Source organism: Protopterus annectens, chromosome 6.part0, assembly GCF_019279795.1.
Source record: "Protopterus annectens isolate FY-2018-M chromosome 6.part0, PAN1.0, whole genome shotgun sequence".
NCBI lineage: Eukaryota > Metazoa > Chordata > Ceratodontiformes > Protopteridae > Protopterus > Protopterus annectens.
In genome coordinates, this window is record NC_056737.1 from 1,497,677,072 (window position 1) to 1,497,694,181 (window position 17,110).

The following is a 17,110-nucleotide window of genomic DNA, read 5'->3' on the forward strand; positions in this document are numbered from 1 at the left end:
GTAACATGTGTTAGTCGGCCCAGAACCGACATCATTCCCTTCTTGTTAGTTGGCTTGGGTGCTTATTATATTGCTACCTTCCATTCGTCATGTGATGTTCTACCCTACTTGGATACCAGATATGCCATGTAATTGACCTGTATTCTCTGTATTTGCAATTTATGCTTGCTTACTTTATGTCCCTGTTCTGCTGATTATCTCAATAATGATATTGTATCTTCCATACGTTGCTGCTGGGTAGGGCCGCAAGCAGAATATCATCAATTAAAGTGGAGCTTGACTGGCCGGGTGGAGTTGACACGGAATGTAGCTAGCCATCCCTGTGAGAATATCGTTGTACTTTCACAGTAGCCCCGCGATACGCGGGTATGGCTGTATCTGTCACCCTGACTGTACAAGCAAAGCAATACGAACTATGTGGATGTATAGGTATTGCAAAGTAAGCATAAGCTTATATGTACCACGGTAAGATACTTCTGTGGCATGTTCATAGCATTGAATATAGTGTGTGAGTCTGGCACCAACGCTACCCTAAGTATTCTTCCATTATTTACAGCTTATACATACTGTACCATCCGCCATTCCCCTTTTGGTTTCTGGTCAGGAGATACAGGGGTATTGGATGGTGAATAGCGATTACTTTGTGGATGGGGAATTCCCTCTCTGACTTTGCAGATATCTTCTGGTGTCCACGGTCTATACGCTACGGGGGTTGGGTCCTGGCCTTCCTGTCCTGCATGATGGTTCGGTACTTCAATTAATTGACAGATATCCTCACTCTGTTTTAGTACTGTGTTCTTACTCGGGTGTCCCTAGGTATGTTACGTGTTTGGGATGTGGTTTCAATAGCTTCTATTACATTTGTTCGTTGTGCTACCTCTGTTGCCACAGGATATCGTGTGGGGACTATCCTGCCCTCCCGCTTAATATCCTGCATGTGGTATCTGAGGTGGTAGGGTGTTGGGGGGGGGGGGGCGGTCGGTACTACTGTATTATGATCTTCTCTGTGTACGTATGATGCTTAGCCATTTGTAGTGTTCTATTCCCTTGGTACACTACCTCAGTCCACCGATGTGTATGCCGGATACGCAATTGTCGCTGTTTTGTCCCCTGCACATCTTAGGGCTCCCCCCTTTTACAATGCACAATGGGGGACATTGGTGTTGAGCGTGTAATTTGCCTTGAAAATGCATACCCACGGCCAGTACATAGGACAGGTATTCACGTTTTGCCAGGAGGCGACCAATTGTTGTAGCATTTCAGTTGCTTATTCTGTTTATTATTATATTTTGCTGTTACACATACAAATTTACTGTTTTACGCTACCATCTTGATATATATCTGGGAAATGTTTGTCCTGAGATATCAGGACATTTGACATTTGTTCGGTTTATTTACAGGACACGACTGGCCAGAGAGGGCATATCCCTCTCAGGGTGGAACAGGTGTTTACCTTGGAACATATGCATCAAATTTTCAGGGATTACAATGTTTCAGTAACGATATGTTGCCTAATATACCATCAATGTCATATTTATTACCCCATTTTGCGTAACTCACAATTATGTGCTGTCTGCGATTGCATATTCTTCACGTCACCCGTCAAGCGCGGATCACATGATCTGTTGCTTGATAATCTCCCATATCCTCTACCACGACTGCTCGTACCCTTCTGTCATAACACGTGTGTCTCCTTCCCTGTATCCACTGTAGTGTCTACAATCACTATTTACTCTGCTGTGTGTTCCCCTGACCTATGTTCAGATTTAACAGTATGTGGGTAGGTCTTCGACCCGATATCACTACTGTTAACAGAAACACAATGTAGTCTGGTCCCTGATCTACAATAGACACAAAAGGCAGACACTCCTTACCTGGGCCTCCTGTTTAAGGCTGCACGTTTTCTTCTTGGGATCCAGTTTTCCGCTTTTCAGCCACAGATCAGACAGTAAACAGCCTCTTTACACACAACAATTCAGTCGGAGGTCTTTTCATTCAAGAAGAACCATTTATGCATATTCTCCAGCGTACATGTCTAACCAGCCATGCACTCTGACCTGTAGCTTACCAAGGGAATTCCGGATTACAAGGATCACGATGTGAAATAAGTTGTTACAACCAGACTGTAGTTATCAGTAGGCTTTTCTAAGTGACAGCCGATAACACAGGAGGCTCGGGTTCGGAAAGTTTTAGTAGTGTACACAGGCAGGCTAAATAATGTACAGTCCAAGTATGAGAGTTTTGTCTGACTCTATACAGTAAGCAGTTTCTTTATATAGTGTTTACAATCAGCTTTTGCCCACCTTACTGGCGTGGTCGGTCACAGGGCATTTCCATCACTATGGTCCGCAATAGTCTATACATACGTGGGTGCTGGGCTCGTGCTTTTAAATTGTTTTCTCATGGGAATAACACAGCCTTGCAAGGCACCTTGTACATTACAGTATCCTTTTGTGATTGTAGCTGTTTCAAGGACCCTAGACTGTTACGATACAGTGGACAGTTAATTTCTTAATCGTTGCTTTGTCTCTCTGGTAGGGAGTTGTACTGCTATCTTGATTGAGCTCACAAGGCCATCCTCCTCTGGGGAAGGAGTGCTGTTATGCATGTACATACATTTATTGTTCTGTAACCCAGCAAATAATTAATGATGACAGACATGAGCCTGCTGTCCTGCTTACTGCCAGGTTCAGAATTCCATCACAGTACAGCTTAGCTTCACCAATTACATGCAGGCTTAGTTCTACTGCCATATTATGCGGTACAATTCAATACATTATATAGTATTTAGAGTGTAAACTGGAACTTCATATGTGTTTCTATATATTTTCTGAACAACATCCATCCAGCCATATGCATGTTGTTCCATCCTTACCTTGACCGTGTGTTATTGGCCGTCCAGCCACGCTAAACCTCACATGTGAAGTCCCAGTTTCCCCTTCTTTGCCTGTAGCACCCTGTTAGGGCGTCCTGTGTGGTAGGCACCTGTTCCGCTATATGTGATCGACTTCACTGCAAAGATAATCATCGATGCGGTGGTCCAACGACCGACTTGTCCACATGTGTACACTTATGTGCACCGTGTGGTATGCAAACCTAGATGGTTTGGGCGGGTACATACTACATGGCGGATGTACACATTCTGCTGACACATTCACATGCGGCCATTTACATATCTGTACCTGCGGTGGGTTGGTGACATGTAGAGTGCGTATTTGCCAGCGTGGCATTGCCTAACACAAACTTCTTACCACAGTTCAGGTATGCACATTGTGTGTGGTTGTATAGCTGCACACGGATGCTAGCAGGTTTGGGTGCAGGGGTATACATGGGTGTCACTGACATGTACAATGAGGCTATTGTGTAGTACATCCGAATGCATGGGTTCTGCTTCTGGATATTGCACTTCATCATACACCATCCAGTGTATGCAACAGAGCTGTTGCTGGGTCTGGGATATGTTGCTATGCACATGTTTGCCTGTGTTTGCGGTATCTTGCTTCCTTACTGTTGTTATGTCAGCACAGCTACCCGGCTATGTACTGTCACTACTGCTTGTGACCATTATGGTTGGCACCTTTTCCAATGCCCATAGTGGGGCATGTTATGTGGACACTTGAATTCGCAGGACTACACATACCCAGGGCTAGTGCAGTTGACAGAACTTCACTTGTTTGCCATACTATGAGCTTATTCTGTAAGCGTTTGGGTTCCTTATTTCTTTTCTTATGCTATGTCTGTGTTCCATATCGTAATGTATATGTTTTATGCTACTATTTACATATATATTGCGGGAATTTGCGTGGCAGGGGATCGGGGTCATTTTCCATTTTACGATTGTTGCAGGGACGACTGTCCAATCAGGGACTGTCCATGGCACATTGGGACAGCAGGTGACCCTGGTGACCATGCCCATGTCGCTGCTGGGGTTTCCACCTTTTCCATTTTCCGATCTGGGATATTTCCGGGACTCACATCTGCCTTTACAGGCCGACACATACAAGCGGTCACTATATAGCATAGAAATTCACTTGTTTGCCTAAATAATTTGCTTATTATTGTGGCAATTTCCTTGCTTATTCTGTTTATTGTGTCATTTCGGTATTTCTGTTACAGAAATAACCAATTCATGCTACCATTACATTACATACGGGATATCATTGTGTCCTACAATCGTAGCACATCAGCCATTTCTAATACGTTTTTCGGGACACAACTGTCCATGGAGAGACTGCCCCAACCAAAGTGGGACAGGTGGTGACCTTAGTCGCTGCTCCTATGTCGGTCGGCGGCGCTGACATCTTGACTGTACACCTTCTCTGAGTGTAAACACTGACAGTGCATTGCGGGAAAGGCGGTCTTATCGTATCCTTTGCTCCTTGGACGGGTACACTTATGCCTTCGTGGCTTCTATTTGCTTCTCCGTTAATTTGGAATGGGGACTATGTTGCATACTGTACGTGCGTTTCATTCTGCACGGGACCTGGCTGCTGCCATTACTATTGTGGGCGGACCGTGGCTGTCAGCACATTAGGTTGCTCACCTCATGCCGGCTTAGACACGCCTCCAGACGCATCCTACCTGGGCTCGCTCACGTACACTACGCACGTGTCTGTGATTCCGGTGCACTCTCATTAATATGTATATGGCGCTACTGCGCCGGATATTCCATGCACCGCCGGCGCAGGCCTTACGCCTGCCTTGCGCCGAGCTTCATGAATCCCGGGGCAAGTCTTTTTATGTTTTAATACATATTTAGATCCTTTGATTTTATATATCAATCTTGCAGATGAGCATTAGATAAAGAAAAATGGGCAGTTTGCATCTTTATTCCAGGTACAGTTCACCATGTGCAAGTTTGTAGGAGGGAGAGAAGAGAGACATTCTTTTGGATGAGGTGGGCAACTGAGGGAACTCACAGAAGAGCGTTTTTGTTGAGGAACCACTTGCTGATTTTCAAATTGGATTAGGTGCTTGAACAGGTTAATGGTGAAGAACACATTGCTTTCTAGTATGGGCATGATGAAGGATGTGTATAGAAGAAGGATGACCTCTTTGAATTGAGAGATGATCCCTTATTAATCAGTTGGCTGAGGCAGATGGCTTTGGTAACAGCAGTGGCTATGTGATAGATGAGATGTTTTTATCCGTGTGGGTGCTTAGGTCACTAATGACAGTCACTGTTTTAAGGGGAGGTGTTGTTCATGTGGTAGATGTGAAAGAATGTCTGTTTCTCAAACTGTATGAGCTTATTTTTAGACATTCTGCTTTAGGCAGAATACTTGCCCAGGTTAATTCATCTCAGAGGATATAGATACTTTCATTAGAGACATGATGGAGCAAAGCTTATAGTAATCCATGAATTTAGTCAGCCAAAGGACTCATAAAAGTAAATGTCTACTAGAAGTGGTCCCAGAATAGAGCAGTGAGTACACCACTGGGGATAAGAGTCCTGGAAAATAGAACTCTTTAAGATTTTATGACATACTATCAGTAAGCAGGCTGGCAATCCATTTGTTTAAACGTGCTTTTTAAAAACATGGAGATTGTCTCTGGTATTTATACAATTTTAGAATTTTCACAGTAAGCATAAATCAAGGTCAGGTTTTCAGCTACAGGCAGTATTTAATTTTCATCAGTAATAAAAAAATCATTTTCATTTGAAAAAAAATAAGTCACTGACAAAACCTAATCCATATTTGTAATGGTGTGATCATCTGAACCTATACTGTATACAGTAAGGGAAGTAATAATTTTGACATTATTTGCCAAGTTGGGCTTAAAATCCTTGCACTTTCTCATTAAAGTCCATACAGATAATTGGTAAAAATATGCCCCATACTGGCACAGAATATACTTCAATAAAAGTTCAAAACAGAAAATGAAATGAAATATGTAGAATATGACATTGCATACAGGAAATGGCATACAATGCTACAATTAATTAGACATCTTATGGATGTTTGAGGATGCAGCATATCTAAACAAGACATAACAGGTGGGCATATCTACAGTTTTTGGCTGTGCACACACATACACACAGACACACACACACACACACACACACACACACACACACACACACACACACACACTTAGAAAAATGTTACAGAATGAGAATGCTAAGTCAAATGGAGTCTCAGAATGTTGAAAATCAAGACTTAAAGTAGTCCTAAAACTGAAAGATGAAATAATATTTATACTACGAAACACAAGTTGTGTATAATTAAATGTATAAAACCACAAACTGTTGCAATGTAAGATAAAATGCTAAACAACAATGTTGCTCCTGAAAAGTGTGTAATTATTCTTTAGACTTTAACAATATCTACCTACTTGAGTTGGCTAAATTTTAAGAAACCATCTTCTATTTTTTGTATAAGATATATGGGTCTATTTCAGATCACTGAAATCCCATTTCACTGACTTTTATTTCACAGAGACCAAATCACCTAAATTTCACAATACTGACAACTCATTTCACTGACAGCGTACAATGCTAAATTTCAAAAGAATAAATGGGAAACCATAGAGAAACACACTCGCAACACTAATGACTACCTCTTTCCACAACTTAAAACTACATACTTATCCTCTTAACAGAAACCAGAGAGTATAAAACCAAACTAATTGGGGGCTCATGGGGGGCTGTGCCCCCCACACATGCCCTAATTATATATACTAACTCAAGGATCGCACTACAGTGGGGAAAAGGGCATATACCTTTTACTTGCCTTACAGTACTCTACACACTGCCACTACTGCTGGGAAAGCACAAAACATCTGCCATATTACTTTAGATACTTCCCTTAAAAATGTAGAGAGATACCCACATTTAAAAACACTACAACACCACTTTCTACATTACTATTGGTATTCTAACACTCAGCACTAAAACTTACAGAAATTCTTTCTATCACAAACAAGTTAAATTTGTATAATTGTACAAGTTAAAATTGTACAATTCAGTGACGTGAGATTCAGTCAAGTGAATTTTCAGTATTTTAAAAATTAGATGATTTGGTCTCTGTGAAATCAATTTCAGTGAAATGGGATTTCAGTGATCTGAAGTAGACCCATATATATATATATATATATATATATATATATATACATATTACAAAACAGCAGTAATTTCTGACCTGATAAGTAAAATTAAACTTTATAAACTTTTAAATTCCCCTGGATAAAAATGGAGTTGGAGAGTTGGCATAATGGTTAAGGTGTTTACTCCTGGACACAGGATGCAAGATTTTATTCTCTCTTTTGGGAAAATTGGATCAACTTTAAATGACCTGCAAGTGCAAATAGCCTAGTACTTACCTACAAACCTATGAACCTATAAAATTCAAAAGAAGGCATTCAGATGCAAACATTTTTTTCCATAATTAATTTAGTTTAGGGATTTGTCTAATCCAACCATTCATATACAAGTTGCTATACTAATTATTAATCTAAATTAAACTTCAGGAACATGAAAATATAGCAAGCAGCCATGAGCTCATTGGACTGACAGAAAAATTGTGCGTTGTAGAAATGGGAATGCTCTGCATTTAATATCAGAATGCAGAAACAACATTTTTTGAAAAATCTTAAAAAGGTATGAGATGCTAGTTAGTCTGAAATGAGCATTAGAGAATCATTAATAGTATCTAATTACATTTTCATTTTAACTGAAGAAAAATATTTTATTTATATACATAAAGAGTGAAACCTTTGTGATGTAGTCTACAGTGGTTTTATTAACAGATAATTCTGGTCTATTATTGCTTCAGGAGAACAATGTACCACTCTAGTTGTGTTACTGATGCTTGTTTATTTTTTCCTTTATAGATATGCATTTGCATAAAAACACATAGTAGAGTATTATTTTTAAGTATTTAGTATTTGCAAGTCTCTGCAGAAAAATAATTACTGTTATTCCCTGTGTCAAACATTTGTGGGAAATATCTATAGAACATCATTAAATATTTTAATCTGGTTTAGAGTTATTCACTAGTGTATGATGTCAAGGATTCTTTCAATGTAAACAACAACTGTCAAGAACAGAGACAAGTAAAACACACATAAGCTGCTGTAATTTAGTGGGCTCTTTATCTTGTTTACAACTTTGTTAGCCCCCTTTCTTGAAGTTGCCCAAGTCATCAACTTTACAAGTATAAACAGTTTCTTTCCAGTATTAGATCTTGTCCATGGCATACACTTTCCTCAAAGCTAATGAGCTGAACTTTATTTTGTTCTTGTTTTAAAATCTTCTAAGAGTATGTATTCCCCCAACCTTTTCACTGTTTAATTTTACAAATATTTTACACTAATATGGAAGTAAGAATAATTGCAGTAGAAATAAGCTATATATAAACAAGGAGCTTTACATTTAGTGAAAAAAAAAAAAAAATATATATATATATATATATATATATATATATATATATATATATATACAAGGAGCTTATATATATATATATATATATATATATATATATATATATATATATATATATATACATATATATATCTATAGGAGCTTTACATTTAGTGAAGAATATATATATATATATATATATATATATATATATATATATATATAAACAAGGAGCTTTACATTTAGTGAAAAAATAATATATGTATATATATATATATATATATATATATATATATATATATATATAAACAAGGAGCTTTACATTTACTGAAGAATATATTTATATATATATATATATATATATAAACAAGGAGCTTACATTTAGTAAAGAATATATATATATATATAAACAAGGAGCTTTACATTTAGTGAAGAATATATATATATATATATATATATATATATATATATATATATAAACAAGGAGCTTTACATTTAGTGAAGAATATATATATATATATATATATATATATATATATATATATATATATAAATATATATATAAACAAGGATCTTTACATTTAGTGAAGAAAGTAAGCATGAAAAATATTGACTAACAAAACAAAACAATATTTTGAATATTTACTGTAACTGGTCTTACTATCCTTTGATTACACAAGCTTATTAAAAATAAGTATCTGTAGTATTCTAACATATATTCCTTTGCTCTTGCAGGTCTTTCATTACTCATACACTGCATCATATGTAATCTACAATATCCAAACAAGGTTAGTATTCTTGACAATGTTTCTAATATATTTTGAAAATTATAAAATGTATTTTGTTTTATATTTAATACTTTAATATCGAAGATAATATTCAGCATGTGATGAAAAGTAGAAAATCATACTATTAATAAAATCAACCAAATCACTTTCTCTTTTATGTTTGTTTATTGTGCTGGGAAATAAATATGGCCTATGTGGCAATAAAATGCAATAGCTTTTGCTGCTGACAAAGTGTTAGGCATGATCTCTGGTTGTACTATATAAAGCCATTGATAATGGCTAATGTGGTGTTAAAATGCTCATTTTATCTATGCTACAACTACAGTGATTTCTAGCATTGGTGTGCTTATTTTCCTTTGTTGAGTGGGTTAGTCCCACTAAGCTAGTAGCCTATTTTCAGGGGTTACTCAAGGTGATATTTTATACTACTATGGGAAACCTGGCCAGGACATCTAGGAGCTTTGTCCACTCTTTGTTGTTGCTAGTAGGACCCATTTTGCATGAACACTTCTTGTTTTTATGCCACGTGCAAACAGGCAGGCAGTTGGAGAGAGAAGGAGATAATGGAGTGGTAAGAGAAATGGAAGAGAAAATCAATACTGAGACAAGAAAATGCATGCAGGATTCTGAGGAGATGTTCCAAAAAGATCTGTTTGATGGACATGAGTCAGAAAATGATGGCTGTATAATTACAGCCCTCTAGTCAAGAAGGCTGCAGAATGATTTACATAAAGAAATGGTGATTCAGAGTGAGACAGAAAATGAAGATGTTTCTTGGGGGACATTATGGAGAGAATACAAAAGGATGATGCAGACACAATCCTGAAGAATAGTGGTGAGATGGAAAGAAATCATATGCAGAGAAAGTAAAAGATGGCAAATGGGAAGTAGCAGAAAAGAAAAAGGCAGAAAAAGGTGAAAAATGGAAGTACATGGTAAGGATTCAAAGTAATGAAGATAAATAAATTCCCAAGTATGAAGTATGGAACAACTTAATAGCACCTTTGGGTATAAAAGCACATTAGGTAAAAGCATTTATTCTTATTAACAAAGAGACATTTTGTGACATTATATTTTTTTTGAAGAACATAAAAAAGAAAGACTATAACCCATGGACTCTTTATGTGATAAAAGCATTTAAAGGGAAACAAGAAAAAGACAAGGCATGTACAATTTCAAACAGAGAGGAAAAAGTTGTTTTGTAGTATTGAGTTAAAATAGAAAGAGAAAAAAATATACATTTACCAGGCATGATAAATATGGAGGAGAACAGGGGTGTTGTAAAATATTGAGGACAACCAAAATTTTTTTTTTTTTTTTTTGTGGAAAAAGGACATTTGATACATAACTGTGATACAAGAAACTATTATAAATGTTGGGAAATGGGACATGATACAAAAATATGAATTGAAATGTTATAAATGCAACAAAATTGGACATTTTTGCATAGATTGTAAAAATGAAAGTAAAAGTAAGGAAAAAGAAAGAAGAAAATGAAAAAGAGAAGACATTTTAGGAGTATTAGAAATAGAAGAACAATAATATGAGAAAAAATAATAAAGAGGATGTAGAGGAAGTCTTTGAAATAAGTGATGAGGACGTCTTTGAAATAAGTGATGAAGAAGACAAAAATTGGGAGATAGTAAAAGAAAAATGGATTCTATTGATAAAAGGATAAAAGACAGAAAATGAAAATTTGAAGGGGCAAGTACAAAAGAAAAAAATGAATGAAGAAGAATATATATAACTAATGCTTGACGGCAGTAGTATAATGGTTAAAGCATTTAACTTACAGATACAAGGTACAATGTTTGATTCTCACCTTTGGGAAGGAAATTGACTGTGCTTAGAATATCCCATTAAGGTAGCCAATTCCAATGATTAGATATAAACCTATGAAACCATTAATCTAAGGAAAAGGGAAATGGAATCTTTAGAGTGCTTTCTTTAAATGTGAATGGTATTAAGAATATAATAAGAAGAATACGATTTTGGAGTGGTGCAATACAGGTGATATCTCTTCTAATTATATTAGAAGACATGAGATTTTTAACAAATGAAGAAAGATCACAAACAGAGAAACTATGAGGAGGAAAGATAATCTGGAATTTGGGAAATTAAATATGTTCTGGAATAGACATAATCTGTAGAAATACAGTAAAGATACTAGCTGCAACTTTAGAAAAATGGCAAACTTTACCTTTGTAGATGTAAAATGGAAATAAGTATACATAATTATTATATTATATGTTTATACTAATTTTAGAGAAAGGGAAATCTTATTTCATAAGATTTTTAGACTATGTAATGATAAATAAGAATATTATAATAACATGAACCTTTAATTGTCATCTAATTGGCAAGCTTAAAGAGAAGAAAATTATATGAGAAAAATATTAGAAGTTATAAGATGTGATAAGTTAAAATGCTGGGATGAAATCTCATGGACTTTCAAAAGGGGTATGTATAAAAATGAAATAGATTATTTTATAGTATCAAAAGGTTTAGTTATATTAGAAGGGGAGGTAATTGAAGCAGGATTTTGTGGGTTATTTTGCAATATGGCTAGAGATAAAGGAAAACAAAGAATATATAAAAATTGGCAAAGGAATAAAAAGGATGGAGAATTCAGTGAAGCTTACACAAATAATTTTTTGGTATATGCATAGCAGTGCAATGAGTATATGAGCGTGGACAATTTTAGACTCAGTAAGCATCTCTTAGCAGTGCACAAGCATGCACAAACAGGCAACGTTCTGTGGAATGCAAATAACCTCACAAGCAGTTGAATCTAATGCAAATGACCCAGGTGGAGTGATCCAACAAGCAAAAATGCATCTGTGTAGACTCTGTGTCAGTGTCCATAGTGTATGCAGAATTTTTTCCACGTACAGGAGTCTACATGGATTAAAGGGGATGCAAAAGTCCACCAATATGGACATAACTCCTCAGAAAATGTTACATCACAGACATATATATGCAAAACATACATTGTGGATGTCTGAAAAAGGAAAGGAATGTGTAAAAATAAATATATTTTTTAACAATTTTGGCATGCTTGAGCTATGCGCCTCAGTGCACAAACATGTTTAACAGAAATTAAAAAAAATACATTTTTGATATGGTTTTCACAAATATATTGTAGGATCTTGTGTGGGATCCATATAACAGTACATATGTGTTGTCACCAAGCTCATACGGCTATGAACTGTGTAGTATCTAGGCTGTTGGCATGGATATTTATGCAAATGAGGTGGATTTCCTGAATTGCTAAAAGGAGCAACTGTGTCCGCATATCCCCTTCGTGTAGGCTCCTACATCATATTGATATTCCCAGAAGATGTGGATGATATCGAGGGGGGGGGGTGTTTCTTATTATTTTAAGATTTTTTGCTCTCAGCTGCTCATGTTTGCATGAGCCACCACATATCTGAGTGTGTTCACATGGACAGATTACCCATGTGGCAGTGATGATGTAGGCAGCAATCAATGAAAACTGGATAGCTTCAATAAATATTTTTGACTTCTGTATAAACTATGGTATACATCTCGGATCATTGTGGCATGGTGCACACTAATGTAGGGCCTTTAAATTATGTTAAGTATATCATTATATCCTGTGCAGGTTAACTGCATCATAATTAGCCAATCCCACATGCTTGACCTAAAGCAGAATTATATGAAATATGCATACACCCTACATTCTGATTTTCTCGCAATACTCTGGGCCATTGGAGTAGACACTTGGGAATTGTAACTGGGATAATGCTAGGGGTTGCTGCAAGTCTGCTATATCTGTATGTGCTAGATGCTGAAGTCTGCTGACAATCAGCCTAGGCCAAGAAGTAGAAGAGTGTTCAGGCCGAGGATAACCTTACAGGAGCTACATGAGCTGGAGATTGTCGAGCACTACAGGGTGGACAAGGTCATATTACAAGAACTCGCTGTGCTCTGTTGTCCTCAACTCAGACCCAGAGTTAACAGGGGGGGAACATTCCAATGTAGACAAAGGTATGTGTAGCCCTTAGGATACTAGCTAAAAGTACTTTTCAAATACCAACTGAGGACATGATGGGAGTGTCACAGGTATCTTCATCCAGGATACTCCACCAGTTCCTGGATGCTATGCTTCCACATACAGTGAGCACATATCTTTTTCCCTTACCCCTAAGGTGAGGGCCAGTAATATGCAACATTTCTACCATGTACTGGGTGCCATAGATTGCACACATGCTCACATCAAGGCACCACCTGGTGAGGAGGGTACAATCTACATTAACTGCAAGGGTTACCACTCCATCACCTGCCAGGTCATGGGCAATGCCCACGGGATTATCCTGATGTGTGTGCTGGCAACTATAGCAGTTATCACAACTCCCATATCTAGCATACATCACAGCTATAGCAGAAGTTTGCTGGGGGGAACATCCCACAGGGCCATATACTAGGGAATGCTGACTATGCCCTGGAGCTGTGGATAATGACACTGATCAGAAATGCACACACACACCCACAGAACAATGCCATAACACACAAACTAGGAACATCATAGAGCATGTGTTTGGGCTTCTAAAGTCATGGTTCCAGTGCCTCAGTATATCTGGTGGAGCCTTGCAACATAGTCCAGACACGTGAACAGATATTCACAGTATGTGCTATGCTACACAATCTGATCCTGTGGAAACACCTGAAGTAGGATCAGCAAAGGGAAAGGATACACAACCCCCACCAGTGCCTAGGTCACCACAGCCACAATCACAGGAGAACTCGGAGGAGAAACCCCCTGCTGATGTCTCTGTAGGCAGATGTAGGTGTGACCAGTACACCCTGGCTAAGAGACAATGCATAGCACATTCACTGACAACCTAGGAACTAAGATCGTACTCCTGCAAGCATACAGATATTAAAATTTATGCCAGGCAACTCGCACATCCTGTACCTATCTATGTATTGGCTGTGTACTGCTTGCATCAGACAGAGTCAACCCTGAACTACAGTTGTGTCAACTGCTGCATTTGCAGGGTAAGTCCGTAACCTATACAGAAGTCTACTGGATTATTATATGTGAGTGTATGTATGAACCATGTACATTATGCAAATAACTACAGTGGGCTAGTTGGACAGAAATGACATCAACAAGGAACTACACATACCCATTCAACTAACATGTTTCCATTTCTATTCAGTAGGCCTAATGCATGGTGTAATCATACAGTCTTACTGCAACAGATTACTGGTACATCATGGAAGGGAGATATTAGACAGTCAGTTTAAATGATAGTTAGACTGTCATGTATCCCAACAGAACATGTGATGTTCTTACCCCACCCCCAACACAGCAGAGTTCTATTGTAACTGCTTTAGCAGGAACTCATCAATGGTATATGAGCATTTCACTTGGTATCAGGACAGTGCTATAGAAATTGATCAAACATTGTATATCTTCGCTAACAGAGTAATAAGCAAAGTACTTATTTACACAGGTGAATGTGTGACGAATGACCGAGCTAATGCAGCTTAAAGGACTAAGGCAGTCACCTTGTGTGATGGCATCCATGGATCTTATCTAGAAGCATCCACTTGTTTTGGATGTAAGGTGTCAATAATCTGTGTTCGACAGACGGTCTGTTTTTGCTGTAATATTTTAACCACTGTCACATGTTAATTACGTAAGACAGTTTTAGAAAATCTTTAGCTAATGTGAGTGAAGTGCAGTAGTGCAGAAACAGGGACGGATGTCATATTGTGTAATACACAAAATCTGGGACTGGAGTATACCTAGGTGTGGACTGGAGTCAGTTTACAACTAGCCAAAACTCCCTCTGAGCATGCTCATACACTTAGCCAAGGGCAAATCTGTTGCTCCTCGCACAATGATTTTTATAATATACATATGTGTATAAATACATATATATATATATATATATATATATATATATATATATATATATGTGTGTGTGTATATATATATATATATATATATATATATATATATATATATATGTATATATATATATCTGTGTGTATATATTTATATATATATATATATATATATATATGTATATACACACACACACACACACACACACACACACACATATATATATATATATATATATATATATACATATATATATATAGATATGCGTGTGTGTGTGTGTGTATGTATATACACCTCTCACTATCCCTCTCTCCCTTTATATGTATACATTTATATATATATAGCTATATATATATATATATATATATAGAGAGAGAGAGAGAGAGAGAGAGAGTATCTGTCTGCTTGGGATGACATGATTGACAGACCTCGATGCTTTGTCAGAGATGGCATGCATACATCACCCCTGGGTTTTTAGTTACTGGCTAATGCTCTTGCCACTCCTATTGTGCCTTTTTTAGGTGGTGTTCTAAAGACCAAATTACCATCATAATAACTATAAATAAATGCAATCTGAAGGTCATGCTGCTCAATGCTAGAAGTCTAAATCTCACAATGCACTCACTCGAAGAACTCCTCAAAATGGAGAATATCAACATTTGTGTTGTAATGGAAACCTGGTTTAAATCAGCAGAAAGCACCTCTGCACTACCATGCTATAACTCATTACACACCTTTTGGCCCCAGAACATGGAATGAAGCTCCAAAGGCGGTGGTGTCTCCATATTCATAAAGGATATGTACACCTCCAGACTAGTAGCCCAGCATAATGCATCTGAGGTACTCCAGGTACAACTAACATTGGGTAAGATGTCTATTCAGGTTGTAGCCTGCTATAGGTCCCCAACCATGTCCCAAGACTCTCACTCTGCATTCCTAAGCACTCTGGAAACTATTAAGATCCAACCCAACATTCTCATAGTAGGTGACTTCAACTACCCCTCCATCAACTGGGAAAACTACTCATGCACCAATGCACTGGCCCAACTTTACCTGGAATTCATCAATTCTAATGTCCTGGACCAGCTCATTCTTACCCCCACTAAAAGAAGCAACATCCTTGACCTGGTTATCCCTAACATTGGCAACCATTGCTCTACACCAATAGTCAATTCCTCCCTGGTTAAATCTGACCACAAACTAATCAATATGGAAATCCACATCTCACCCACACCTGCCACAAAGGTATCCACTATGAAAAACTTTTCCAAGGCTGACTTTGGAACCTAAAAACAGCGGTGGCTAACTTCACGGCACCCATGCCAATGGAAAATAGATGCATGTCTGCCAAATTATACACCAATGCACTCTACGAACATGTATATAAATGCATGGAACTAGCCATACCCAACAGAACCGAGATGCTCTCCTCCAAAAAAAGGAAGCTAATCTGGTGGTCCCTTTCCATTAATAAACTCTAAAACAGAAGGAAGAAACTGTTGAAGAGAAAGGTGAAGTCCCAAGACTGGAAAAATTCCCTTATTAGCCTCAACAAAAAGTTGAGATCCCTCAGCAAAACCTCCAAAGCCAGCTATGAAGGCAGAATTGCACCACACACTAAAAATAACCACAAAGCATTCTGTAGTTATATCAAGAATCTCCATGGCAATACCCAGATGTGCTCTGAGTTACTGCACAATGGTACCTCCTATACTGAGCCAACAGATATTACCAACATAATGTCCCTTCTGAATGGTACACTGCTGCAGTCATCCCTCTCCCTAAAGGAGGAACAACTACAGACCCTGGAAATTATTGCACCATTAGCCTAATGAGTCTGATATGTAAGGCTATGGAGCGCATCATCATGGACCTAATTAACAAGGATATAGGGAATCTCCAAACTCTAGATCTCATGCAATTTGATTTTGTGAAATGTAGATCATGCCTGCTCAACCTGGTTGACTTCTATGAGTCAGTCACCAGAGTTGTGGATGAAGGTAAGGCATTTTATACAGCCTGCCTTGATCTGGCCAAGGCCTCTGATACCATTCCTTAGTCAGCAATTATTGATTAGCT

General features: G+C 37.6%; 1 protein-coding gene across 1 annotated transcript in view; it reads left to right on the top strand.

Annotated features, from left to right (window-relative positions):
- The window catches only part of DPP10 (dipeptidyl peptidase like 10), a 3,628,631-nt gene that overhangs the window by 1,976,129 nt on the left and 1,635,392 nt on the right, over nt 1-17,110 (top strand). Inside the window, exon 6 of the mRNA XM_044074976.1 lies at nt 9,098-9,150. Coding sequence (XP_043930911.1) covers nt 9,098-9,150 — 53 coding nt within the window. The remainder of the gene's footprint in view (nt 1-9,097; nt 9,151-17,110) is intronic.